The sequence below is a fragment of the Chenopodium album genome, chromosome 26 (assembly GCF_948465745.1).
Source record: "Chenopodium album chromosome 26, dcCheAlbu1.1, whole genome shotgun sequence".
NCBI classification, from domain to species: Eukaryota; Viridiplantae; Streptophyta; class Magnoliopsida; order Caryophyllales; family Amaranthaceae; genus Chenopodium; species Chenopodium album.
In genome coordinates, this window is record NC_137859.1 from 14,569,783 (window position 1) to 14,596,098 (window position 26,316).

Here is a 26,316-nt window from a genome sequence, read left to right on the forward strand (position 1 = left end):
GACGATAGAGACGACAAAGCGGGCGGCCGATATAAACTGTTTTTTGTGGGGTCCTTTTTATTATTTTATTATATTTTTATTTAATATTATATTTTAATTAATTTTTATTGATATTAAATGTGTAGTTTACATTAAAAAGTTAAATATTTTTGGCACATATAATTGGTATACCAATAGAATACAGAAATGTGTCACTTGGAGGAATGGGATACACTGGATCCGAATTTGCGGTTTTTTTTCTTTTCTCTCTTTTGGCTCTTTCTTCAAGGAATTAAAGGTTAACAACATGCCATTTTATTGTCAATCATTTTTTTTTTCTTTGATTTTTAATTATTTTCAAAAGAATTCCAAGTGTCTTTTTACTATAATATATTTTACTTTTATAATCTTTTACTATGCAAATAAATTGATGTACAATAAATATTGTGATTTGGTTGAACACCTACCTTAAAATATTCAAAAGTCATTATTTACTCTGGATATGTTTTGTTCACCTTATTTTCACTTATTTCAGGTGTAATAAGTTCAAACAACTTCAGATAAGTTCAGATAAGTTTAATTTAGGTTTGATAAGTTCTGATAATAATTACTTGAGTACAAATTACAACTAAAATAAGTTTTAATAAGGTCTAATAAGTTCAGATAAGTTCAGGTAACTTCAGATAAGTTCAGATAAGTTTAGATCAGTGAAATCAGGTGAATAGAACACCCTCCCTTTGTTCCGATTTATTTGCAACATTTTGACTGGACATACTTGCCGATGCACAAGTTTGACCGTCGATATATATTATTATATATTTATAAAATCTATATAAAAAATTATGTTAAGAAATTATACATTAAAATAGACCTAACAACATCTTACATGATTACATTAACTTTCATATAACAGCTAAAAAAAGATGGTCAAAGTAAAATGTGTGAATAGTGCAAAAAGTCAAAACGTTGCAAGTAATTTGGGACGGATGGAGTATACGGTTTCCTTTTAGTTAATACTTCCTCTATTTTTTTATTAGTTTACACGTTCTATTTAAGCATGTTTGTCAACGCATACTTTTAAATGTAAATATCTTTAGATACATAAAACAAAAATTCTAAAATTTTGATATTTGGAAAATAGACTTTGAGATCAATCTAACAATATCCCACATGAGTATGTATTTATTTAACATTGAACCACAAAACGAAGTCAAAGTAGATTATGTGAATAGTGCACAAAGTCAAAACGTGTTAACTAAAAAAACGGAGGTAGTACAATTTTATTTAGGCACATACTTCGTATTGTAAAGAGGTATGTCAAAAAATGTTACTTGTATAAGACAATAAAACCCCTTAAGGGTAGAGTAGAAACTATAGAAACTTACAATTAGAAAACGTGTCAACTAAAAAGAACTTTCTAAAAATGAACCTTCCTTGTGTGTTTTTATTTTTTAAATTTAAACGTTCAAATTGTACATGTATACCAATGCAAAACTTTGATCAATTATGTAAAAATTATAACAATTGAATATTAATAAACTTTTCATTAAGACGATTTTAACAAGTATCCTAAAAACTATATATATTTTTTTCTTATTTATATATCACTAACATTAGTCAAAGTGAATAGATACATAGTACAAAAGGGTCAAAACGTTTCTTTGTATATATATATATAGTGTGTGTGCGCGCGCGCGCGTGTGTCAAGATTGTCAACTCATAAAATGGAAGAAGTATGTTTTTGCTCCAATATTTTGCTTACTAGGGTGTACCCGTGCAAAATGCACGGGATATATTGAAAAAAATTAATAACAAAATTATATGTAAAAAAAAGTTGATTTTTATATAGTACTCTGTTTGTAATAAATAGATAGTTTTTTGGTTAATTGTTTGTTTTTCGATAAATTATAGTAGAAGTTATTTGGAGTTTTATTTTTTTAGAGAGGTGGAAGTTGTTTGGATGCCAAAAAAAAAAAAAAAAAAAAGGAGAGTGCATGAGAATTAATACCCGTGCTATTGCACGGGTCATATTTTTCGCGAAAGAAAATATGATAAAGCGAAATGTTGGTAGTTAGTCCCTTGAAAAAAATACCAGAAAAATCTAATATACAATTGTAGAGTCATTTTTGCAACACTTAACCACATCATTCCAAAACCCCAAATCCTACAATTTGGTGCAATTTTGTTTTTATTTTTTTTTTTTTTGGAAAATAATTACCCTATCTTTTCTTTTTTTTTTTTTTTTTTTTTTTTTTGGTTGTCAATAACTTCAACTTCTCTAAATTTTTGATAAAAAAAAAAAAAAAAAATCACTTTCACTTTCACTTTTACTATTTTACAGTACAATATATCTCCATATAATTGCACATTTTTTAACAACATTCAACTACAAGCATATTTTTTAGATTTTTTCATCTTTCACAAAAGTTAATATATAAACTACCACTTTACTTTTTAATTTTTGAGGGAACTACCCACTTTACTTAATATTACAAATATACACACTAATTTTTTATAACTCAATATTGGAAGGAATTTATATTGTAATTGCACGTATTACTTTTTAATTTTGTATTATCCCTTGAAAACTTCAATCTTAAAATTATAGTCATTTTATTTACTTATTGAAAATAATATAGCCCTCCATAAGTTCACTAACTTTTAGCTGGCCACTTTATGAAATTACTCGGTTAGTGTTATAATGGTTACTCCGTTAAAGATATAGAGCTTACTTAATTAATAATATAGGGGTTATGCTGTTTTTCAGGGATACGCAAAAAGTATAATAAGGGTATACCATTTCAAAATAATACAGGTTACTCCATTTTTCAATCGGTAACCCTACGGTGTTGCTGCGCACAGAAAACTAACACGCTAGTAAAAGTTCCACAATTTTCCTTTAAAAAACATTCATACATTGTATTTATTTTAATATCTTACTATGTGATATGTATCCCGTGCATTTTGCACGGGTACGCTCTAGTAAAATAAAATAAAATAGTAGGATGGTAGTTATTGAAATGCATAGAATTTAAGTATTGGGGATTTGGAGGTTTGTGGTGAAGTGATGCAAAAATAAAAATTCTTAAATTATATAAAAAAAATCAAATGCATAGAATTTAAGTATTGGGGATTTGGAGGTTTGTGGTGAAGTGCTGCAAAAAAAAAAAAAAAAAAAAAAAAAAAAAAAAAAAAAAAAAAAAAAAAAAAAACTCTTAAATTATACTTCCTCTGTTCTTTTTTTTACTTGACATGTTTCTTTTATCACGCTTGCCAATGCAAAACTTTAACGATCAATAACTTAAATTCTCCATAAGTAAAAATTATAAAAATTATACATTATGATAGTACTTATTGAGACGAATCCAAAAAGATCATACATGAATATATTTTTTTCTTACATATTATTTACAAAAGACGGTCAAAGGAGGGGCGATGAATAGTGTAAAAGTCAAAACGGGTCAAGTAATAAATAACGGAGGAAATATATTATATTCACCATGCATCCATTGTGTTTTATTCACCTATATAAATATAAACAAATTGTATCTAGTCGAAATCGATTGAAACTTATTGCCGTTGTTGAACTTTATTTTAAACATTTTTGAAACACAATGAAACTTATTACTGCTAATCACTCTTTACACTTCTTTTTGTTGGCTACGTGTAAATTTAAGGCACTTACTCTTTTCTAAAGAGTATCTTAAAAAAGTTTCAATATTTTTTTTTTTTTTTAAAAAAATTTGGGCCAATCCATTATAAAAATTGTTCAGGCAGGCCCAAGTAAGAAAAAATTGGTTAAGCCTCATTGGTGTTTAAAAAACAGTAAAAAGTAATGTAACTGTTTATTTTTTTTAATTTTTTATTTTATTTTTTTTTGGTATGGAGAAGGGTCTTATCGAGCCAAAATCTTTCGTCTGTCATTTCGATTCGAGTTAGCAGGTTAGACACTTTGAAAATAGGGGGAGGGTAGGGAATCCCCATCTCAAAATGCCTCTAGTGGGGGGTTTTCTTTGTGGCTGGCCACACCCTGTGGCCAGAGTTACTCGAGTTACTCGGTCAGGGGTTACTCGAACTGTCGGGGTAACCCGAGTTACTCATTTAGGGGATACTTGAGCTGTCGGGGTTACTCAAGTTACTCGGTCATGGGTTACTCGAACTACTTCTGACCGAGTAACCCCTCAAATAACCCTTGAACGAGTAACCTCTCGAGTAATCCCTGACCAAATCCCTCAAGTAACCTCTGATCGAGTAACCCCTAACTGAGTAACTCCTCAAGTATCCCCAGACCGAACCCTCGAATAACCCCTAACTGAGTAATTCCTAACCGAACCCCTTAAATAACCCTTGATTGAGTAACCCCTGACCGAACCCGGCCCCAATAACCCCTGACCGAGTAATTCGAGTAAACCCTAACCAAACCCCTTAAGTAACCCCCGATCGATTAATTTGAGTAAACCCTGACCGAGTAAGTAACCCCTGGCCGAGTAACTCAAGTAACCCCGACCACATATAACATTTGTGTTCTTCAATAAAATTTGTGTTCTTCAATTGTATGACAAGTATGAAGGTATTCTTTCTTCTACTATGACGTTCCTCAATTGGCTAGCCTAAATATATCTTTATGCTAGTGTGTGCTTCTTTGAGTTGAATGTTGAAATCATGCACTTATTGTTGGAGTAGAGACATGTTTCTTGGTTACATTGATGCTTTTCTAAAGCCTGATTAGTTTACTACACAGGTAGGTTGTGGCCTATCATGTTTGATCAATTTATGTGACTCCAATCTTTCACCTAAAAGTGCCTTTGTGTGAGAGTGGTGTGTGAATATTAGGGAACGTGCTGGCAAATGAAAGCTCATCTTTAATGGAGAAAGCAAAGGAGGAGGGAAAGCTCACCTAACCTTTGGGGTTAATCATGCCTAAAATTTCTCTCCATTTATTTAGGATTTTCATTTTATTAAGCGGCTTTAATGTTGGTGTCGATTCATAGGAGGATGAAGATGAAGATGGTGGTTAGTTCACAGAAAAAAAAAAAAAGATGAAGATGGTGGTCGATTCCCGATTGTGGAAGAAGGAAAGAGATGAAGGAAGAAATGGTGGTGGTTCACAAGAGGAAGAAGGAGATAAAGGAAGAAGATGAATTTACATAAATGCCCTTCACTTTATTGCAAAAACGATGATTTAATCCAAATCAATCAAGGAGATCAACTTAGGGCCTGTTCTGATTTACTAAACTAAGCTGAACTGAACTGAATTGAACTAATTAGAGCTGAGCTGAACTGAAATGAATTGTTTATGGGAGAGGGAAATTAGGAACTGAACTGAACTGAACTGAAATTAAGGCGAAGAGAATAGACCCTTAGGGCCTGTTCACCTAAACTGAACTGAGCTGAATTGAACTGAACTGAAATGAATTGTTTATGGGAGAGGGAAATTAGGAACTGAACTGAACTGAAATTAAGACGAACAGAATAGATCCTTAGGGCCTGTTCACATTTACAGAACTAAACTGAACTGATTGGAGCTGAACTAAATTGAACTGAACTGAGCTGAAATGAATATTTTATGAGAGAGGAAAATTATAAGCTGAATTAAACTGAACTAAACTGAACTGATTGGAGCTGAACTGAACTGAAAAGTAAATATGAACAGGCCCTTAGTCTACCTTAAATAAGCAAATGAGAACCTCACAACTCACTAGTTTATGTAAAGCCACATAAACCATTTATGTGTAGCCTTTCCAGTATATTGAATAAGATTAATACTTGTGGATGCACGATTTATAATTAAAATTCAATCTTTTTTCAATTAAATAATATATATATTTTTTGAATTTTATAACAATTTACAGAACTTACATGAAGAGGGTTATAAGAGAAAATTTATTGTTTTTTCGATAAATTGATATTCCCACATTTATCTTTTTCAAATAATTAATTTTTCAGTTTAATTCAAAAGGATAAAAGAAAGGAAAGGAAAAAGAATATATTAAGTCATAACTCATAAGCAATTTTGGAGAAATGTTTTTTCATGAGAAAATGACTCGTGTGCTAAGGTATGTAAGCGGGTTCTTGATATAATTATAGCTATAGATACGAAGTATATGGTAATATGGATACTCAAATGTACGAGAAAATACAATTTTATCACCTTTTATCAGGTGACAAGTATGTGAACATTTTGCCTTGAGACATGTGCTTATATAATTAAAACAAATAATTCTTGGACTTTTGTCAATCAGTTTGTTCAAGCTCAAGCTCAACTTTAGTGGTAAAGTTAAAGCTCAGCTTCAATGGAGGATTCAATGAAGGAGGAAAAATTCACTTTCCCTTTAAGGTTCACCATGCCCATTATTTCTTCATTTTATCTTAGGTTTTCGGTTATTTGGCTGCAAAGCCATCAGAATTGGTGGTTGGTGTCAATAGAGTCACAAAGATGAAAAGTGTCAACATCGGTGCTGCAAATGGTGGTGTTGAAAACGGTGATGTTGGAAGAAGATGATGATGTATGGTGATATCGAGATTGAAGGAAGGATGAGGAAGAAGAAGGGAAAATGACAAAAAAAAAAAAGCTTTCACTTTTTACTGGAAATGACAATTTACAATGTTTATCAAGGTGATAAACCTGGTTCTCATCCAAATTGTACAATACCTTGCACTGTTACTATATCATTATTCATTACACGTTTACTTCAATCAAATCACAAGTCTACAGGAGAGGCATGATGAACACTAATAAGCCAATGACCATCAACTCTTTCAAAAACATTGGTGGCAAATTGTCTTCCCCAACTGCTGCCTTTAGTTTTAACTAATTCAACACAAGTTACATATCCAATTTCTCCTCTCACATGCACCTGAACATCTCTCAGCTCAATCTCCAAAGGGAATTCATAGTCTACCCAAACATATTCCCAGCTCCGCATTACAAGCTCGTAGCCAGATATCCCACTCGAACCAGGATGTACGCAGCACACATTATCCCCTTTTGCCCAAAGGTTTTGCATAGAGGCTAGATCTCCAATCCTGAAAGCATTGTAAAACCGAGCATTTGCAGCAAGCACAGATGCCTCACTGTCCTTGTGAAGAACTCGAATTCTGTCACGTATCCTTGCAGCTTCAGCATAGTTTTCCTGTTCAATAGCAATGTCCAACTCTCTTTCCAAGCTCTCCTCGTTTAACAGTATGCTTTCACCACTGACAGCCCTCCCCAAATCATCACTAGTTGCTTTACAAGGTTGCAATGAAGAGAGAGAAGCTTTTTCACTAGATGCTGGGCTGGATGCAAACATATATAACACTCTTTATACAACATCTTGTGTTCAGAAAGACAGAAATCTTAAAAATCAATGAAAGACAACGGGCCATGCCCTTTCTAGCCAGCTTGTAATATTAGATAGTGTGAAATTGTGATCATCTCAAGCAAAGTCCTCTACTGGAAGCAAGCATGAATTTATACATTTTTCCATTTGATGTTGGAAATTTGAGTATCACATTTGTTCTGTAAGCATGACAGTTGCATAACTTAATTCTTATCATGGTAGACCGTTGACAGCAGCTACAAATCAACTTAAAAGTTATTCGCCCAAGTAAGAATATTGCTAAGGTTTGGAAGATACACCTTGCCATCAAGAAAATTAAAAAACGCTAAGTCATACACTAGATACCAGCAAGTAGGCAATAGCACCGGACATAGACATAGGCAGGTCATACTCAGACATAATCTTTCAGGTCATCACCTAAGAATAATCACAAGTGTTGTACACATTATTTTAACGGTTTAACCTTGTCCAAAAGGTTGTACTATAGAAAATAAGAAATTCAATCAACTGCAGTTTGTGTTACATTATGGCTAGTAGACCATCAAATTAAGCCAACTACTCCACCACGTACCTACTACAGTATAGAAAACTGCAACTTCAATTAATTCCCTGTTTAAATAAGCAAATCAGAGAATTAACTATTAACTGTCCCCAAATCAGTCAAAATAAGTAGCAGCAGTGAAGATTATTGGGAATATAGCCATGAGACTATTTCACAATAACAAGTGTGAAATAAAGATGACCTATTTTAATGGTATAAAGGTTTTAGGGGGGCCTTCATACATATAACAGTAAGTTAGTCAAGACTTACTCTAGGATTTGACCCCCAACAATAAGTCATAACTTTCACCTTCTGATTAGACATTAAATCTGTGTTGATCATCAGAAAAGTCTTTCCCTGGTTAGCCTAAGAACAAAAGTCTACTTGATGATGGAATCACCTACAACAGTCACTCTTAACATGATCAAGTTAATATGATCAGCACCAGGAATTCCTCAAAATTGAAAAATGCAAGAGCTCCAAACCAGTGTAAACACATGGTCATGTGATTCACCCCAATACTGTATAGACAGAGTCATAGACAAACAATACAGACTTAATTTTCCCGAAATTATTGGAATACTGCGAGGTCAATAAATCACTTAAATTATTCATGAAAGCAAAAGTCAACCAATAAATATAAATAAGAAATCTGCTTCCAATGAGGCAACTAAGTCTTGATATAGAATTATAGATTACTAAAGATATGCACCAATTCAAGATTAACTAAAAATACTAGGCTTTGTTCCGGCACATGATTGTCTCATTGCTTATGAGGATGTATGAAATTCTTGAAATGGTGACATGACATATACTAGATCCCTAGCTTCCCTTCAAGAGTCTTTTGAAGTGTTATAGAAGCCTAATCTTTCTATAAAGAAACCGCTGAAGCCATTCCTGTCTATTGAAACAAAGTAGTGGAAAGGCATTTTACTAATCATATTCATGACAATCATTTAAATATTGTATACCTTGCCCAACATTAAAGTTTAAGACCTCAAGTAGATAAACTGTCACCAAAGGTATAATCCTCCCCACTCATCCTAAGAGTGACAATAGGATTGGAATTGTACAAATCTTATCTCAAAAAAAAAAATTAATATAAGGAAGATATACTTCCTCCGTTTCTTTATAGTTGCATCACACACTTTATCACGGTATTTAAGAAAAGCGGACCTCACATGTTATTATACACATAAAATGGGTTAAAAGGTTGTTAGGAGTATAATCAAGCGGGCCATGTGCTTTAATTAAAGGTAATACTACTACTTTCACCATAAAAACATTCCTTTTATGGTGTTGCAACTATTGTGACATTTCCATTTTAGGGAAGTGTTGCAACTATAAAAAAGCAGGAAGCATATATTTATCAAATGTGTATACATCGAGAAAGAAAAGAGCCCCACGAAGAACAGAAAATTGGATGAAGATACCTAAGCAATAGCAAGCAATATGCACATAAAATACATGTGCATACATTGATATAGAAATTCATATTTGATAACAAATTATATTGTTTACAATTTATTATAATCAAATTTAAATAAATATTAATTATAATTTATAAGTTAACAAAAACAGAAAGTAACTACTATAGAAATATTGTACTTCCTCTTTTTTGTTTTAATTGTAACGTGAGAGAAGGGGTGGAGGGCACAATTTTAAGGAGGGATAGGCATAGAGAGATATAAAAATAAGGAACATATGATGAGGACAGAGATAAAGAGAATCATTCCAAATAAAGTTATTTTTTTAAAAAAGGAATGTGTTGTGATTGTAAATAACTGAGGATTTATAATTAGTACTCCTTCAGTCCTTAATAAATTGCCCAAAACCTCATTTTCTTTTTTTTAAGGAGTAATTGTAAATTTGTGCACATGGGGTTGGCACAATATTTGATGAAGAGAGAACAAGTGAAGTTGCAATTGGGGAAATTTACAAATTAAGATATGGGGTGATTAGCATCCTTTATTAGTATATGTGGCAATGTATTAGAGGTGGAGGGAGTTTAGCATGTTCACACATTGAAGGCACGCACACATTGTATTGATTAATGGAACTTATTACACACGTGCATTATTTGGCTCAGAACCTACTATACATCATTACAATTTGGTTTAAGCAAGCCAATCACTCAACAAAAGCCTTACCTATACCAAAAGCGTTGAATTACAAATGTAACTAGCCTAATATACAACTCATACACACATTACCTCTTATGTTGTCCATGTATCACACAATAACCTTACCACCCATAAGCAAGTACATCATTACTATTGGGTTTAGGCCAAAACTTCTCATCAAAGCCTTACCTCTCTCAAAATCTTTGAATTCTGAATTTGACTAGCCTCATGCATTACTCACACGCACTCTAGTATCTACCTCTTTAAGTTATTAATGTAGACAATGCCTCACTATCAGAGAAGCTTGAAGTAAATCAGCCCTTCAAACATAATCAAAAAGTTAAGTTTGATGCTAAGGACCTGTAAACTTATTACCAAAGTGGTCCAAGTGGATACTAAAAATTAAATAAATAAAAAAAACCAATCTACATCTAATATCAACATCACAACATGTTCACTAATTAGTGAAAATTTCTGAAGCGAACAAAGTTTAACGTGAGCTCATTTGTCCTTATCATTAGCACTGCTAGAAAAATCCTTCCGTACTCCGTTGAGGGGCATTTTAATACTAATCATTTATTTTCATAATTATGGTATGTATTGTGTTAAACTACTAAGATGTAAGATCATGAAATGCTAAGCATTGGATCTTGTTTAATGTTCAAATGTTCATCAATCACTAAAAAAATCAAGCTTCAAATCCATCCCTCTTTTTCCATTTCAAAGTCTTATCGTGCTTTCCTTGATATAGAGTTAGATAAACCTAAGATTTATCTTCTTCTAAGGTTCCTCTACAATGAATGATAAGAAAAAGATGCATAAAAAATGACCATTTGAGCACTTCACATCCAAGACCAAAAAAAAAAAAAAAAGGAGGGGAACTCCTATGAACAATATGACATGAGATCTTATATGGGTATACTAGGAGCCATGCCATTGTTATTTGTTACCCCAATATCACATGGCCATCCCTATAATGGAATGGGACCCTGCAAATAATTGAACCTCAAAGGAGGCAATCCCATCCCAACACCTCTTCAAGTCAAAAAGATCAACCAACTTCCAGGCCAAAGACATTAAAAAAAACAAAAAAGTGAGTTCAGTTATGGATAAGTTGTGGATCGATACACTGATGAGGCAGCTCATGACATTGAAAGTAAGTGCCTAAGGGCACTAATTCTCCTTGGAGATCCAACCATAATATCATCTTTGCTACTACATTATATATTGACCGTTGGATTCTTCTCTCACATGTATTTTTATTTCTTTTGCATTACATTTTTATTTGTATTTAGTTATTCACTGTTTCCAAATGTATTACTAAGCAAAACAAATGAAGGAACATAGGGAATAATGCTAATTCCCTTATATTTTATGAAACCCCATAAATTTAGATAAATGATGCAAAGCATTTCAAGATAAAACTAATGCCATTGAAAATAAATTCTTTAAATCTTTAATTAACAGGGTCTAAATTTTATATTGAAGCTTGGTTTGAATTTCTCAACCACATTCCTGTATCCACCAAAGAGAGTAATCATGTTATGAACATTTCGGTTCAAAGATCAGACACTGAAATATGTACCATCATGTCCGAGTAACATATAACACTACCAAATGGTGAACAACTAAATTACAGAACAAAACAATCCACCTTATCTTTTGCCACTGTAACCACTAGAGCACTCACAGTTCCACTAATCCAATGTAACCAATTTATAGAACAAATCTTGAACTAGTACCAAAACCGAGGTAATCTTGGCAAACATTTTTGAGGTTATCAGACAAAGCAACCTAAGTTACTCAGGACCATCAGACAAAGCAACCTAAGTTATTCAGGACCATCATGGGTTTGCACAATCTCGTTCATTTCCATCAACCACATCAATAAAGCATCTATTAAATTCAGCATTATCTAGTCGATCACTCACAAGCATCATTTTATACATGATAATACATTATGATAGATAATATTTGTTCAAAAAAATAGACATTGTTCAGAAAGCTACTTACTAGTATATCTTAGCTTGGCCAAAATGAAATTTTTGAGGCTTCCAAGACGATGAACATCTATACATCCTCAAACAATTGATGCGCGAAAAAGGTAAATTATTGATCTCCATAATACTTAAAACATTCCCCTACAAATTCAAATGAATTCTTATCAGCGGATGCAAGTAAATTAAAAAACAAAATACTTCCTCGGTTTTTTAATTGCGGCAATAGGAGTTTTACTCTTTTCGCACTCACCTTTGACAATCTTTTGTGATTTATACGTAAGTAGCCCTGCCCCTGAGCTATGGCAGGAGGGGCGGCCGCCTTCGGCCCAGAGAAAAAAGGTCCAATTTCTTGAATTCGTATTGACATTAAAGAATCCTGCAACAAATTAACAACCTAGTTGACTCAATTATCAAAGCAAGCTCGAAAAATTAAGTTAAAATTTTCTCGGTTAACATATGAATAGTATCAAGATTGCTCGTCAAAATCTTTCATAATTTCAGGAATTATAACTAATTGTTGAATAATCCTGCCTAGAAGAACCCTAAATTGACTGGCAATTAAATCAATTAACACTGGATTGCGAAATTGATGATTAATGATTATATTTAAAAATAAAAAAATAAATAAAAAATAAAAAAAAAAACTTACCTCAGAAGCTGCTTCAAGGAAAGAAAGCTGACAAGGCACTTCAATAGAGAATTCAGAGTACGCTTCAATGAAGAAGAGCGAGCGGGGCAGGGGTGCAGAGAGTGAGAGCGGCAGCGCAAGCGAGAAATAGCTGAAAGTGGATAAAGAAAGGAAAATTTGTACAAAAAATCTTTTAAAAACAACATTTTGCGAAAAGAAAATATTTTAAAAACTTTTTAGTAAAAAAAAAAACAATTTTAAGAGTTCGTTTGACATCATTGTGGTTTATGTTTTTTGGTTTTTTATTTTCTAAAAGTATACTTATATATGTCACATAATGAATAAAAAATAATTTAGAAAACTGACAATCGAAAAGTGAAAACACCTTTGTCTTGTTTCCTGTTTTTGGTTTTTAGTTTTCAAAAAAATAAGAAACTGAAAACCAAAAAAGATGCCAAACAAGCCCTAACATTTTGGTAGAAGAAAACACGATTGTGAAATTTTTTTGTTAAACGGCCCCGTTCATTAGAGCTGCTCTGCTCTGCTTAAAAAAATAATTAATATTGAATTATTATAATAATAATTAACATTTAATAATAATAATAATAATCATAATAAAATAATATTGTAACAACAACAATAATAATAATGAAATCTGCTCTCCTCGGCTTTGATGGCTCCTGCTCTGCCTGCCAGAAGCTCTAAAAAACAGGGCCAAAACCTGGTGCCCCTAGTACACTTAGGCCCTGTTCTTTAGAGTTGCTCTGATATGCCTTGCTCTGCTTTGCTAAAATCTACTCTGCTCTGCTCTACAATGTGTGGAAGCCCAGCCATGCTCTGCTATACTCTGCTGAAATCTGCTCTGTTTTGTCCTACTCTGCTCTCTCCAACAGCTCAAAAGAACAGGACTTAGCTTTAATTAACCTTTGATTTTCTTTAATTTACTTCTAAATCTTACTTAATCATTTAATAATTAAATTAGTTTATAAATTAAAAATAAAAAAACAAAATCCACCACCCTAGCTCCATCCCATCACCCTTTTCCCTTTTGCACTCACCTGGCAGGCGGCAGGCCGCTCCCCAAACTGAGCTGCTGCCTGGGACCCCCTATCAGCAACCCCCAACAACCCACACCTTCACCGACGACAGGAAATAGACGATCGATGAGGCTGCAGTTTACCAATTTCTCTTTCTTCCCTTCCACCTCCATCTCCCCCTCTACCAATTTCTTCAACCTCAAAATCCGCCATTACTTGTAACACCCTAGAAACTGCTTTCCTTTAAAATACCTGTTTTGCTCTTTTAAAACTCAAATAGGAAAATCTAAGACATTACCGCCACCGTGAAAACGGCTAAGGTAATTATCAAAGATAGACAGCGGAAGACTATCTTTAAAAACATTCAAAACAAGTCAACTTTAAAAGTCAACCAAACAAAATTAAAGTCAAACCAAAGTCAACCTACAACTTGGAACCATCGTAGGCCCTTATTAAAAACCAAACCAACTTAAAACCTTTGCGTTAGTCTCACAAGCATAATAATAAAATAATCAAAGCAATAAACAACATCATAAACTTATGGAAACTATTAGGGTTTTATTTCTAGAGAGAGAAACTCTAGCTTCTCTCTAAACCTTTGGAGAAGGATTCGGTGGTTGCCTTCATCGGATTCATTCTTCAAAGGGTTAGATAGGGAAGCACGTTTCTTGTTCTTCAATTTCTTCAAAATACAAACCCTAAGGGCATTAGGAACTCGGATCTGTTCTTCGACCTTCGCTCAAGGTTGAAGAAGGGTTTGTTGTTCTGGTGAGTGTGTTGGGCGAATCGGCTGCTGGAAGGTGTTGCGAGTCTAATCGGATTCCTTCTCCGATTTTCTAGGTTCCTCGCTCAAGATTGAAGAAGGGTCTGAGTTCGTTGTTTCGGCGGCTGTTTTGGTTGAATCGACTGCTGGGCGGTGTTTCGCGTCTATTTTATTTCCCAGCAGTCGGTTTTTGCTGTAAGTGTTGATTTTTCATTTGTTTGCTGATTCCGGCTTTTTGGGCTTCGATTTTCAAATCAAACCCTCAGTTTTCTGGGTTTTTTCACTCAAGGATGATGCCGTGTTCTGATCTAGTTCGCCGGTGACTGGGTTTTTCTGGCTTATTTCGCCGGTGACGGGTCTAGTTCAGTGGGTTCGGGGTGCGTTTCAAAGTGGTCGGCGAGTCAGTTGGTTCGGCGGTCGATTTCATCCCCTGATTAGCGTTCTGTTTTCGGGGCTTTACTCTATTTCTGGGTCCGATTTCTCCGGGGGTTTTCTTGCTTGCTTGCGGGAATTTTGCTTGGAGGTTGAATTCGATTTTGGATTGGTGGCCCTGTTTTGCAGATTCGTAGTTGAGGTATTTCCCTGATGTTCTTCAATTGTAAAAGGAAGGTTGATAATTATTATCTGCTTCCCTTTTGTCATCTTTGTGTATTTTGGGAATTGCTTCTTTGGTTGTAACTACCATCTAGGCATATTGTATTACTTTTTCAGCTTAAGCTTCCTAGTGATTAGTGTTGTTGGTTGATGGTCCATGGTAGCGATCCTTTATCCTGTTTTGTATTGTATGCATGCCATGCCGTTGTCCTAGAAAACTAGTTTCTGGGTTGTTATTTAGTTGTGATTTTATGATTATGCCTATTGATGGTGGATAGTTGCTGGAGGTTGGCTGTCATAGTTGATTTTTGGCTTTGTTAGCTTGCTTGGTGTGTAGTGGGATGAGACCCTTTTTTTTTTTTTGCTGTCCTAGCATGAGGTGCTAGCTGATGGCCTGTGTTGTATGGTGGGTGGTTTTCCTATTGCTACCTTGTTTCTTGCTTCTGCCTGGACTCCTTTTCATGCCTCTTCCATTGTGGTAGTTGTTGCTCTATTTTCTGTCTCGGCATCCTATGCTTCATGCTTTGCTTGAGCCTCCTTGTGATTGTATTGCTGGTTGATGGTTCATGGCTGCGATCCTTTGTCCTGGTCTGTACTGCATGTATGCTATTGTTCTGTCCTGGCATGCTGTTTACGGGGTTGTTATCAAGCGGATTTTATGGTGATGCAGATGGAAGGTGTTCCTTTGTTTTATTTGGTGGAGGTTGGTTGTCATGGTTAGTCTTGGTCTTTTTAGCTTACCTGGTGTTTGGTGGGTGAGGCCCCATTTTTAGTGCTATCTCCTAGCATGAGGTGCTAGCTGATGGCTTGGATTGTATGGTGGGTAGTATCCCTCTCTCTACCTTGTTTCTTGCTTTGTCCGGGCTCCTTCTCATGCCTATCCTACTGTGGTGGTTGTTGTTCTATCTCTATCTACGCATCTTATGCTATTCTGTTGTACTTGAGCCTCCTTGTGTTTGTGTTGCTGGCTGATAGTTCATGGCTACGATCCTTTGTTCTGGTTTGTACTGCATGTATGCTATAGTTCTGTCCTGGCAAGGTGACTACAAGGTTGGTATCAAGTTGTTTTTTATGTTGATGCTGGTGGATGGTGTTTGCTTTGTTATTGCTTTGGTGTGGTGGAGGTTGGTTGTCATGGATGAGTCTTGGTTATTCTAGCTTGCTTGGTGTGTAGTGGGTTGAGGCCCTATTTTTAGTGTTGTCCCCTAGCATGAGGTGCTAGTTGATAACCTGGATTGTATGGTGGGTGTACTCCTATTACTTCCTTGCTTGCTGCTTCTACCAGGACTCCTTCTTATGCCTCCTCTGTTGTGGTAATGATTGGTTTACCTTTGTCGTGGCATCTTATGCTTCTCTGTATTGCTTGAGCCTCCTTATGTTTGTGCTGCTAGATGATGGTTCATGGCTGCGATCTTTTGTTCTGGTTTGTACTGCATGCATGCTGTTGTTCTGTCCTGGCGGGCTGGCTGTGGGGTTGTTATCAAGCTGCTTTTTATGAAGATGCTGGTTGATGGTGTATGCTTTCAAGCTAAGTTAATGCTTAATTACTCACACCGTATTTGTTATCCTTGGATGTATGGGTTTCTAACCACTTTTGGTTGTAGCTTCGGTTTCCTCTCCTTTAGTAGTTAGAGGTTCCATAGTTGTTTTTGTTTTGCCTTCGGGCTTTGGTTTTGTTGCTTCTTTGGCCCAAATGGCATGTACCGAACTTTCATTTCTTGTAGTTCCTACTCATATGGGTAGTAACTCTTTACTTTTGGTAATAAAATTCTTTATTTACCAAAAAAAAAAAAAAAAAAAAAAACTTATGGAAACTAAGCATGATTCGCTCTTCACTCATGCGCAATAAACCATCATGAATATGCTTCATCACTTCTCTACTTGTCTCCACTACTCTCCATTAAAAATAGGTCATCATAGGGCAAAATAAAGACAAGGCCAAACAAACATACAAACACACAATCAGTAAAGCTGAATACATAATCGTAAATAGAACACACTAACATGCTTTCACTCTATCATCACACTACTTACCTTGTTGCACCTGTTTACAAGCATACAACATACAACATGACCCTTATAAATAATTAATTTATTTATTCACTTGATTACGCATCGAACGGGTTCCCCCTAACCCGCCCCAATAAAGGGGTACTAACACAGGAGCTAATCATGCCAGTACACTACTAAAATTCGATCAAATTGCGACCGTTTTTTACGACCGTCATTAAAACGGTCGCAAAATATAATATTTGCGCAAATTTGCGACCGTTTTTAAGGCGGTCGCAGATTTGCGTGTGCTGGTGGCTACGGTGGTCGATCGTTGGTGCGTGGTGGTGGTGCCGGTCGTGTGGTACAAAAAAAGGGGGAAGGGGAAATTAAGAAATAAAAGGAAAATAAGAGAGGAGAGAAAGAGAGTTTACCTTTGGGTATTCTCCACCTTGGGCAAAGTTTGATTTGCTCATAAGATGGGTATTTATACCCTCTCTCAAAACCCTCCTTCCTAAAATCCCTTTCCTACCCCTAATGACCCTTTCCCATTCCAATTACAATTTGACTTTCCTTTAAATGCCATTGACTTTAGAAACTTCCTTTTATAAAATCACATGCCCCAAAATATATTTAAAAATTATAAAATAATTTCCAAAATTATTAAATAAGTAAAATACCATAAATAATTCATTTCGAATTATTGAAATACTTTACAAAATACTTATTTAAATTAAAATACGTATAAAAATTTGGGGTATTACATTATTAAACCTCCAAACTCTTTTTCTCCACCACTATCAGATCTCTCTCTTCTCCCACCTCAACTCCCACCCTTTCCCAAGAAGATCTCAACAAAAATCGTTGCCAAAGCACTGCCATATTCGTGATCTCCATAATCGGTTAACATCTCTAGGTTAGGATTTAGGAAGGTGGGTGGTCGCTAACGGGGATAAGGGGGAATGGCTTGGTCAGCCGGCAGTGGGGGGTTCTGGGCTACAGGTCTGACGGGGGTGGGGAATGTTTCTAAGGGAGGGGGAAGGGGAGATGGTGGTTGGCTGGTGATTTGGGGGTTGATTTTTTTTTTTTTTTATAGATTAAATTTATTTATAAAAAATAATTAGGTGGGAGAGGGTAATTAGAAGAAATAGGAGGAAATTAGGAAGTAATAAAGTAAATTAGAGAGTAATTAGGTAAACAGGTTTCTCCTTGCAAAAAAAAATCAACGTGGTGGTTTTTTTTTTAGCCAAAAAGCTTTTAAAAGATTTTTTTCGCTAAATGGTGCTTTTAAAAGATTTTATTATTTACAAATTAACCATAAAGAAAATCTAGAGTATTTTCTCTTTCCGATTTGTTAGCCCAATCTTATTTTTTTTAGGAAAAATGGTTTTAAATAATCTCAAAGTTTGCCCATCGGGCTTTCACTCAAAATAATCCCTTTTAGAACCCCTCGTCCCCGCCAGCGCCTAGATAGCCCTCCCCTGCGCGGGTGTAAGTGACGCCCTCCCCTACCCACTGAACCACCAAACCACAAGCCTTAAACCCCCATCCTGAAACCCCTAAAAACCCTCCCCCACTGCATTAAACCCCCCAACCCACCCTAGCTACCCCACCCTCGAAACCTTGGCGACTAGGAGCTCCAAGGGAGGGGATAAGTTGGTAGGGGATTTGATGCGGCCGAGGGTTTTTTTAGGGATTTCAGGATGGGGGTTTAAGGCTTGCGGTTTGGTGGTTCAATGTGTAAGGGGATGGACGTCTCCAGAGCGAGGGAGGGGTGTCGAGAGCAGGGGGACCTGGTTGGGTTTAGTGTTGTTTTTTTTTCTATAATAATTTTTTTCCAACCTATAACGTGTGAAAAATAAAAAGTTATACCGCAAGTGCTTGGTTTATGTTGTTAGTATAGACTTAGCAAATACAGGTCGAATCCCACAGGGAGACAGGTTCTATTAGTTTTTCCTCAATTATTATAAACTATTTCAATAAACAAAGAGTGAATTGATGATCAATTAACTAAACTAGGACAATAATAATGAAAATAAGGTTGTTCTCAAATAAATAAAAGTCTAGGGTATACGTTCAGTCCACCATACTTATACTAATCAAAGAAGTGCAAACAATCCATTAATAAACTAACTTGGTCGTCAAATAATTAAAGCACTTGTCAATCCTACAGTCGGGAATTAACGCTTACGAATTGACATATGTATGTAGTTCGGTCGCTAACATTATCAAATTCACCAATTGTAATTAATTAAGCCTCTAACAATATGATCTTTCAATTCTAATTTTTATTAGCTAAATAAAAAACTCATGATATGGCTGATTATATGAATCAAACAATAAAGCACAAATTATTTGGAATCATTCAAACCCTAATTCATAAATTCATAAATAAATAAGCATAAATACTCAAGGTATAAACATGGCTTCCCTTACTTAGCCCTAAAAAACGACTACTCATTCATAATTGAAATAAACAAAACAAAAGAGATAAATAAACTAGAATTCATAATTGATCAAATAAAAAACGAAAGATTAAATGAAATACCTTAATGATTGAATTAATGAAGAGCAATAAAATAAGGGTTCAACAATGGAGAGAAAAACTAAAGAAGCGTTCTATCTGGAAAATAAAGCATAAGAAGAAAGTAAAATCCTCTCAAGTATTTATATTAAATCCTAATTAAATAAAATAAATAAATAAAATAAAATAAGGAATTAAAAATAACAAAGGTCGTCTCATGACTGGTCGCTTGGAGAATCAAAGTCGGTGGAAGTGAAGGGCACATTGTTCCACATGCCAAACCCATCGCCTGATGGGTGGGCGCTGGTCGAGTGATCGTGGGCTGCAACACAGTTGACCTTCGACCATCACCCGATGGTTTTCGAGCGGGCCAAGCAAATCCGAAGGCTAGTGTGCAGCAGACCCATCGCCCGATGGCTGGGCGCTTGATTAGCAGATTTGCAGGACTGACTTTGTGTGGTTGTAACTTTCATTCTAGGAATTTTTTGAAGGCGTACAACCTATCATTGGAAAGCTATTCAGTCTAGTTTCCAACCCAACTTGAATCACCTCAATCCGATATTTAAAGCTTGAGTTATGGCTAAAACACTACACAAGAGTCCTTTTTCGCCTCGTCGTTCATTAGAGTTTTGCTACGTGTTCACTCAAATTCAATCTTGATTGGCACATAGTGACCTCCTGAGGAAACAATGTCCATTGTCCATGTACAACGTCTATGAGCATAGAATCTTCAATCAATAACTTAATATGCCGGTTTCCGTCCAAGAATCATCCGAATCAACTATAAATCCTTCGAAAGCGTCCAAATGACTATAAAATCACCTGAAACATTAAGAAATACACAAACAAAGCGTAATAGAGCGATAAATGATGACCTATGAAAATAACTGTAGGATTTTATAGGTACTAATTGCGGAAAAACATGAATCATATTCGTAAAGCACCTAATCCCAAGATCTCATGCATAACACATAAAGAATAAGAATTTATACCTTTGAAGCGTGATTCCACGTATGATCGAGTAAGAACACGGAAGATTAAGAACCTCAAATGTGATTCCTCTACTTGGTCCACGGGCACGGATTAAGACCTCCACTAATGCTAGTTAGTTGCAATTGAACCCTTCAATTGACCTTCTACGGAGAAGAGAGAGCAACGAACCACCACGAACCACCACACGCGCCACCAAGGGTGGCCAGCCATACGGTCTAGGGGAGGAGAGAGAGGGCCGTGATTTAGAGAGGGAATTAGGGTTTTGGGATTGGTTGCCTTGATGTCAAAATACACTGTGTGTTAATGATGACTTAATTGCAACCCTAGGTATGGATCTTATTTATAGATTACATCTTTTAAATAAGAGTCCATGTCAAGCCCAAAATTCTAATTCTAATTCTAATCTAACTACGCTAGCCCAATCCAATTCACGATTAGTTACTTTCTCATGAGGCCCATTAATGGGCCTCTAACTTGCTTAATTCAATACCCTTGTTGTGTGACCTCATAAGATCCATTCTAGCGGGCTTTGGACTATTTGACTAGCCTAAAGATCATTGATCATAGTCTAGCAACAGATAATGACGACCCAAAATAACAAACTTATTATCTCCATAATAGTGATCCTTGATATATCTAGTAATTGCACTTATCGAAGACACAATTCCTTCAATATGAACCTGAATCGACTAAAAATACTAAGAAAAAGGTATAAAAGCTAGCATAAACGTGCCTAAACATGGGCACGTGCCCGTGCCGCCGCGGGGTGGCGGCCGTGCCGTGCCGTGCCTGAAATTGGCACACCCCAGCCCACGGCACGGCACGGCCCACGTGCCTAGCGGGCCGTGCCGTGCCGGGCCGCGGGCCAAACAGTGCCTACCTTAATTTTTTTTTTTTTTTTTTTAAAAAAAAATAAATAAATGTTAAAAAAAAACGAATTAAAAACAAAAATGCATATAATAAAAAAAAAATACTAGTGCGATAATCCGAAAACACAAAAAATTGAAGAATAACTTATTTTATTATATGACGGTAGCCGGTACGAATGTACGATAATTCAATAATACAAAATTACAAAATAAGTAATGATAATTAAAAATCGTACAATAGTGTATGAATATTGAATAACTTCATTTATTATACGGAATACGAAGTTCGATAATACAAAAAGAATACAATAGTGTATAATGTAAATATGTAATCATGTAATTATTATTGGTCGTCTTCGTCTTCGCCTTCGTCTTCATCTTCATCTTCGTCTCCTAGAGGTTCAAGGTCATCCGCCAATTGAGTGGATTGAGAAGTATGAGAACTAAAAGAAGTCGACGTTCCTTCATCGTCGTCGTTTTGTGCATAAGTACGATCTTGAGAACGAGTTTCGGCATCCAACCAATCCTTGAAGCAAATTCACATTTCAAGTGTTTCGGGTTTTAGTCTTGTTCTTCTATCGTCTAGAACTCTTCCCGACGCACTAAAAGCTCTTTCGGAAGCAACGGAGGAGACTTTGATAGCAAAAATATCACGAGCCATTGCCGACAAAATTGGATGTTTCACGGCTTGTGATTTCTACCAATCGAGGATGTCGAGGCCAAACTTCTCTTCATCGTCCATGCCTTTCATGAAGTCGTAACTTAAGTACATTTGCAACTCCGAAACATCGCTTTGTGTTCTCCTAGATGATGATGATTCTGTACCTGAATACTTAGACATCAAGTTAGCAGCTTGTGCAAATAAACCTTTGGCCCGTTTACTTACATTTTTGGATGTTTGAGAATGGGCAAATCGAGACACGGTTCCATATTTACTTTCATAAACATTATATAAATTAAAAAACTCATCCGTCACCTTATTCTTAAAAGTTTCAACATCATCTTCAAAATTCATGTTACTATAATAAATATCAATTAATAAAAAGGTGCCATCATATTTTTGTCTAGGATCTAAAATAGAAGCAAAAATATAAATCATAGGAATATCGGTGTAATATTTACGCCATTTATCCTCCATGGATGGAAGATATCCACGATAAACATGTTCTGATCGGTGTTCCGCAAAAAGTTGTGCAAGTAAACATGCATTGCTAAGAAAAGAATGAGCACAAGGATTATATACAGAAGAAAAACAATGTGTCATACCATATAGTAATTGTAAAAACTGCATATATTTTTCACAATTAGCCCAATCATCTTCAAGTAAAGCATTTTGTGGAAATTTCATATTATAAAAAAGTGTTAAATGAACCTTGTACTCGATTGCCCGACTCAACATTTCATAGGTGGAGTTCCACCTAGTTGGACAATCCGGTGCTATTTTTATGGTTTTTATCCGTTGTTGCCTGCAAAAACCTTTCCATTCTTGATATCTCATGTTAGAGCTATTAATAGTGCAAATAGCATTCCTTATTTTGTGATAAAATGGACCAATTGCTTGTGTTCCATCCTTCACACACAAGTTAAGAACATGACAAATGCATCTAACATGAAGTGCATCTCCATCTAATATAACATCGTTCAATTGGGATTTGACCAAATTCGCACTATATGTCATAGAAGTTGCATTATCGAAAGTCATAGACATGATTTTATCCCTAAGACTATATGCATCAATAGCTTCCATTAAATGATGTGAAATGTTAAGACCGGTATGAGGGTATTCAAGCATTTTGAAATGAATGATGCGTTTGTGTAACATCCACTCATTATCTAACCAATGACAAGTAACACATAAATAGTGAAGTCCGTACCCACCATCCCATGCATCGGCGGTTAAAGAAACTCTACTAGGAAGATTAGCTAATTCATTTACTAATTTCAATTTGTACTCTAGATAAGTCTTCATGGCAGCAGATCGAACGGTTTTTCGGGAGATTTTTTTGTGTTTTGGTTGTAGTGCTCGGTTAATATAGTTGTTGAAGGCATCATTTTCGGCGAAAAGAAAAGGTTGTTCTGCATGTACAATCATTCTCCCAAGTTCATCCCTATCTCTCTCGTAATTGTAAATGAAACCTTGTGGATGGAATTGAGAAATTTTAGGTTGGGTTGGATCACTAGATGGTCCACCACATTTTTTTGTATGTCTAGTAAGGTGTCCCGTCCCTCCCTTGGTATCGGCCGAGAAAATTTTACCACAAGTCCGACACTTGCATTTTTTTCCATCTTTACTTAATTGATAATGTGCCCAACATTCACTCTTTCTTTTGGTTTGAGCAAAATCCTCTTCGGTACACCACTCTAATATGTTAGGATTTTGGGTGGATGGTTCACTCGACCCGGAGGCTTGTGTTTGGCTACCTTGGGAAGGAGGAGGAGGAGGAGGAAAAGGAAATTCATATTGTTGAAATTGGGTTTGTTGAAATTGGGTCCAAGGAGCCATATCATCCATTTGTTCTTGCCCTCCCGTGTTTTGGGGATGAAAGAAAGGGGTGGAAGTGTTTGGAAAGGGCATGTTAGAAGAGGGAAAGGGCATGTTAGGGGGGGGGGGGGCATAGACATTGAAGTGTTTGGGTTTGGTGATTCCCTACGTTTTGACTTGGCTTTTCTAGAGGAGGAGGAAACGTTCTGGTTTGATGCCATGATTAATTAATAATAATAACACAATTAACAATAACAAAGTAACAATTAACAACAATGAGATCAATGAGAATTAATTAGTAAGTAGTTTTTATATAAATTAAATTTTCAAAAATAATTATAATAATAGTAGATTACTTGGATCAATGAGATCCCAGGTAGGAGAGGTTAGGAGCGACGTTGTCCAGAGCCCAAATCCCGCCTTAGACAGATTTCAACAATCCAAATAACCCACAATTAAAATAGAAAGTAGTTTTTATATAATTAAGTAGTTCCACGTATATAATAATAATAATAATAATAATAATAATAATAATAATAATAATAATAATAATAATAATAATAACAATAATAATAACAGCAATAATAATAACAACAACAATAACAAATTAAAATAAAGTTGAGTTAGATCTTACAATGACGCTTCAATGCTTTCCCAAATTTATAATTTCTCGAACTTATAATTTCCCGAAATTTTAATTTCCCGAATGTAAATATAACAATTTTTTTTTTTTTTTTTGGTAGTAGACTAATAATAGTAAAAATGTAAAATTTATAAGAGAGTAGGAATTTTTTTTTTCTTTTCACAAAAGAGAGGAAGATTGTATGATTTGTAGGAATTTGAGAATTGAGAATTTGGGAGTAAGAAAATTAGAGAATAAGAGAGAAGAGATGAGTTGATGAATTGTGAAAATTTTGGAGGAAAATATGAGGTATTTATAGGGGATTTGGGTGGGAAATTGGGTGGAAATTGGAGGAAAATATGGCCGTTTATAGCTGTTGGAAAACGGCCATAAACGGCCATATTTTCCAACGGCTAGTTCAAGGCACGGGCCGTGCCGTGCCGGGCCATGCCTGGCTTCGTGCCGGGCCGTGCCTGGCCGTGCCGGCGGGTCGTGCCAGCGTGCTGGCCGTCGTGCCACGGGCCGTGCCCGTGCCCGTCCCAGAAATTTTGTTCACGGCACGGCCCACAGGTGGGCCGCCGTGCCGTGCCGTGCCGGTGACCGTGCCCGTGCCGGGCCGTGCCGGTGTTGTGTCGGGCCCGTGCCACCCGCGTGCCGGCACGGCCCGTGCCCACCTTTAAACGTGCCTAAGGATGTAATATAAAGATTATCAAATTCCCCAAGTTGGACCGTTGCTTGTCCCCAAGCAACACTAGACTCAAGACGGAGAAATAAGACAAACAAGACTTCCAGGAAACCAGAATAAGATTGACTCGACTCTCGAGCAAACAATCAAACCAAAGTTTGCGATACTGAAAGCTGGATCGGATACATATAGAACCACGTAGCATTCATAGTCCTGCAATTAACTCACCGATCTAGAGGCCACAAACAGTCTCTTTATCTTAGATGATTTTTTGTAGATATGCTGAAGTCGAGCACGAAAGGTGCCCTACCAGCTTAGGGTTATAACAAACACTCAGTCTATACCATGTCGACTCGGAATGTAACAAATACTCTTTAACTTTGACTCAAAACTCGATTCAATCAATCATAACTTATGCATATATATAAAAATTAAATATTTAGCCAAATAAAAATCACAATTTGCAAGACGAACCACTTCCCCCAAGCTACGCTTGGGAATAGTAACCAATTGAGGCTTGTAACATGGCTAATTCAATGAAGGGTAAAGCTTAACATGGGTAACAATTAGGGCGCAAATGTATAAAAATAACATCTTGAGGCTCAAAATAAGAGAAAGAAAACCTTTATCATTTCAATCATGTACTGATCACAACCAAATTACTACAAGTGTAGAGGCAAAATCAAGATCAAAGTTGCACCAAGAACTATCATACATTCAAAAATATAGACTGTTATAAATGTGACAGTCAATTAATCAGGTTTCAAAAACTCACATGGCTTGGGGTCTACAAAAATCTCGACTAGCTAGACTCAAAAAGAGCAAAACATCTTGCCACACCAATTAATCGCAGGCTACATTGCTACGCAGTTATGAACGTATAAAGCACATCGATCAAATTTCAAAATCATAACGTACCAATGTTATTCATGAACTGCTTGAACACCTCTATAATGACTGGATTGCTGCTAGACCCCTCGAAACTAACGCTATCACGAAAAGGGTGGGCTGGAATAGTCCCATGAGAAGGAATGATCTTTGAAGTGTCATCAGCCAAAGGCGAAGGGGCCGAAGAAGAACCTTGCTTTGTAAAATGCACAACTATTTGTATGATTGTTTTGATGTTGGAGGTAGGCGGAAACAAAAGGGCATTTGGAGTACCCAT

At 35.8% G+C, this 26,316-nt stretch overlaps 1 protein-coding gene across 1 annotated transcript; it reads right to left on the bottom strand.

Moving 5' to 3' along the window:
* Positions 1-6,534: 6,534 nt before the first annotated feature.
* LOC145616874 (uncharacterized) lies at positions 6,535-26,316 on the bottom strand. Its single transcript, XM_081671591.1, has 6 exons — positions 26,070-26,316; positions 17,022-17,031; positions 12,615-12,783; positions 12,216-12,341; positions 11,979-12,106; positions 6,535-7,257 (listed from the first exon to the last, which is right to left on the bottom strand). Exons 1-6 carry the CDS (start codon positions 26,314-26,316, stop codon positions 6,681-6,683), a joined length of 1,257 nt encoding a protein of 418 aa, XP_081527717.1. The 3' UTR covers positions 6,535-6,680.

What these genes read in the sequence shown, in the direction of transcription:
- LOC145616874 (XM_081671591.1), bottom strand. Translation starts at nt 26,316, where the DNA reads ATGGGTACTCCAAATGCCCTTTTGTTTCCGCCTACCTCCAACATCAAA. An exon ending in ATCACAAAAGATTGTCAAAG is followed by an intron (nt 12,107 to 12,215) that starts GTGAGTGCGAAA and finishes TTGAATTTGTAG; the next exon opens with GGGAATGTTTTAAGTATTAT. An exon ending in GGCCAAGCTAAGATATACTA is followed by an intron (nt 7,258 to 11,978) that starts GTAAGTAGCTTT and finishes GTTTGCATCCAG; the next exon opens with CCCAGCATCTAGTGAAAAAG.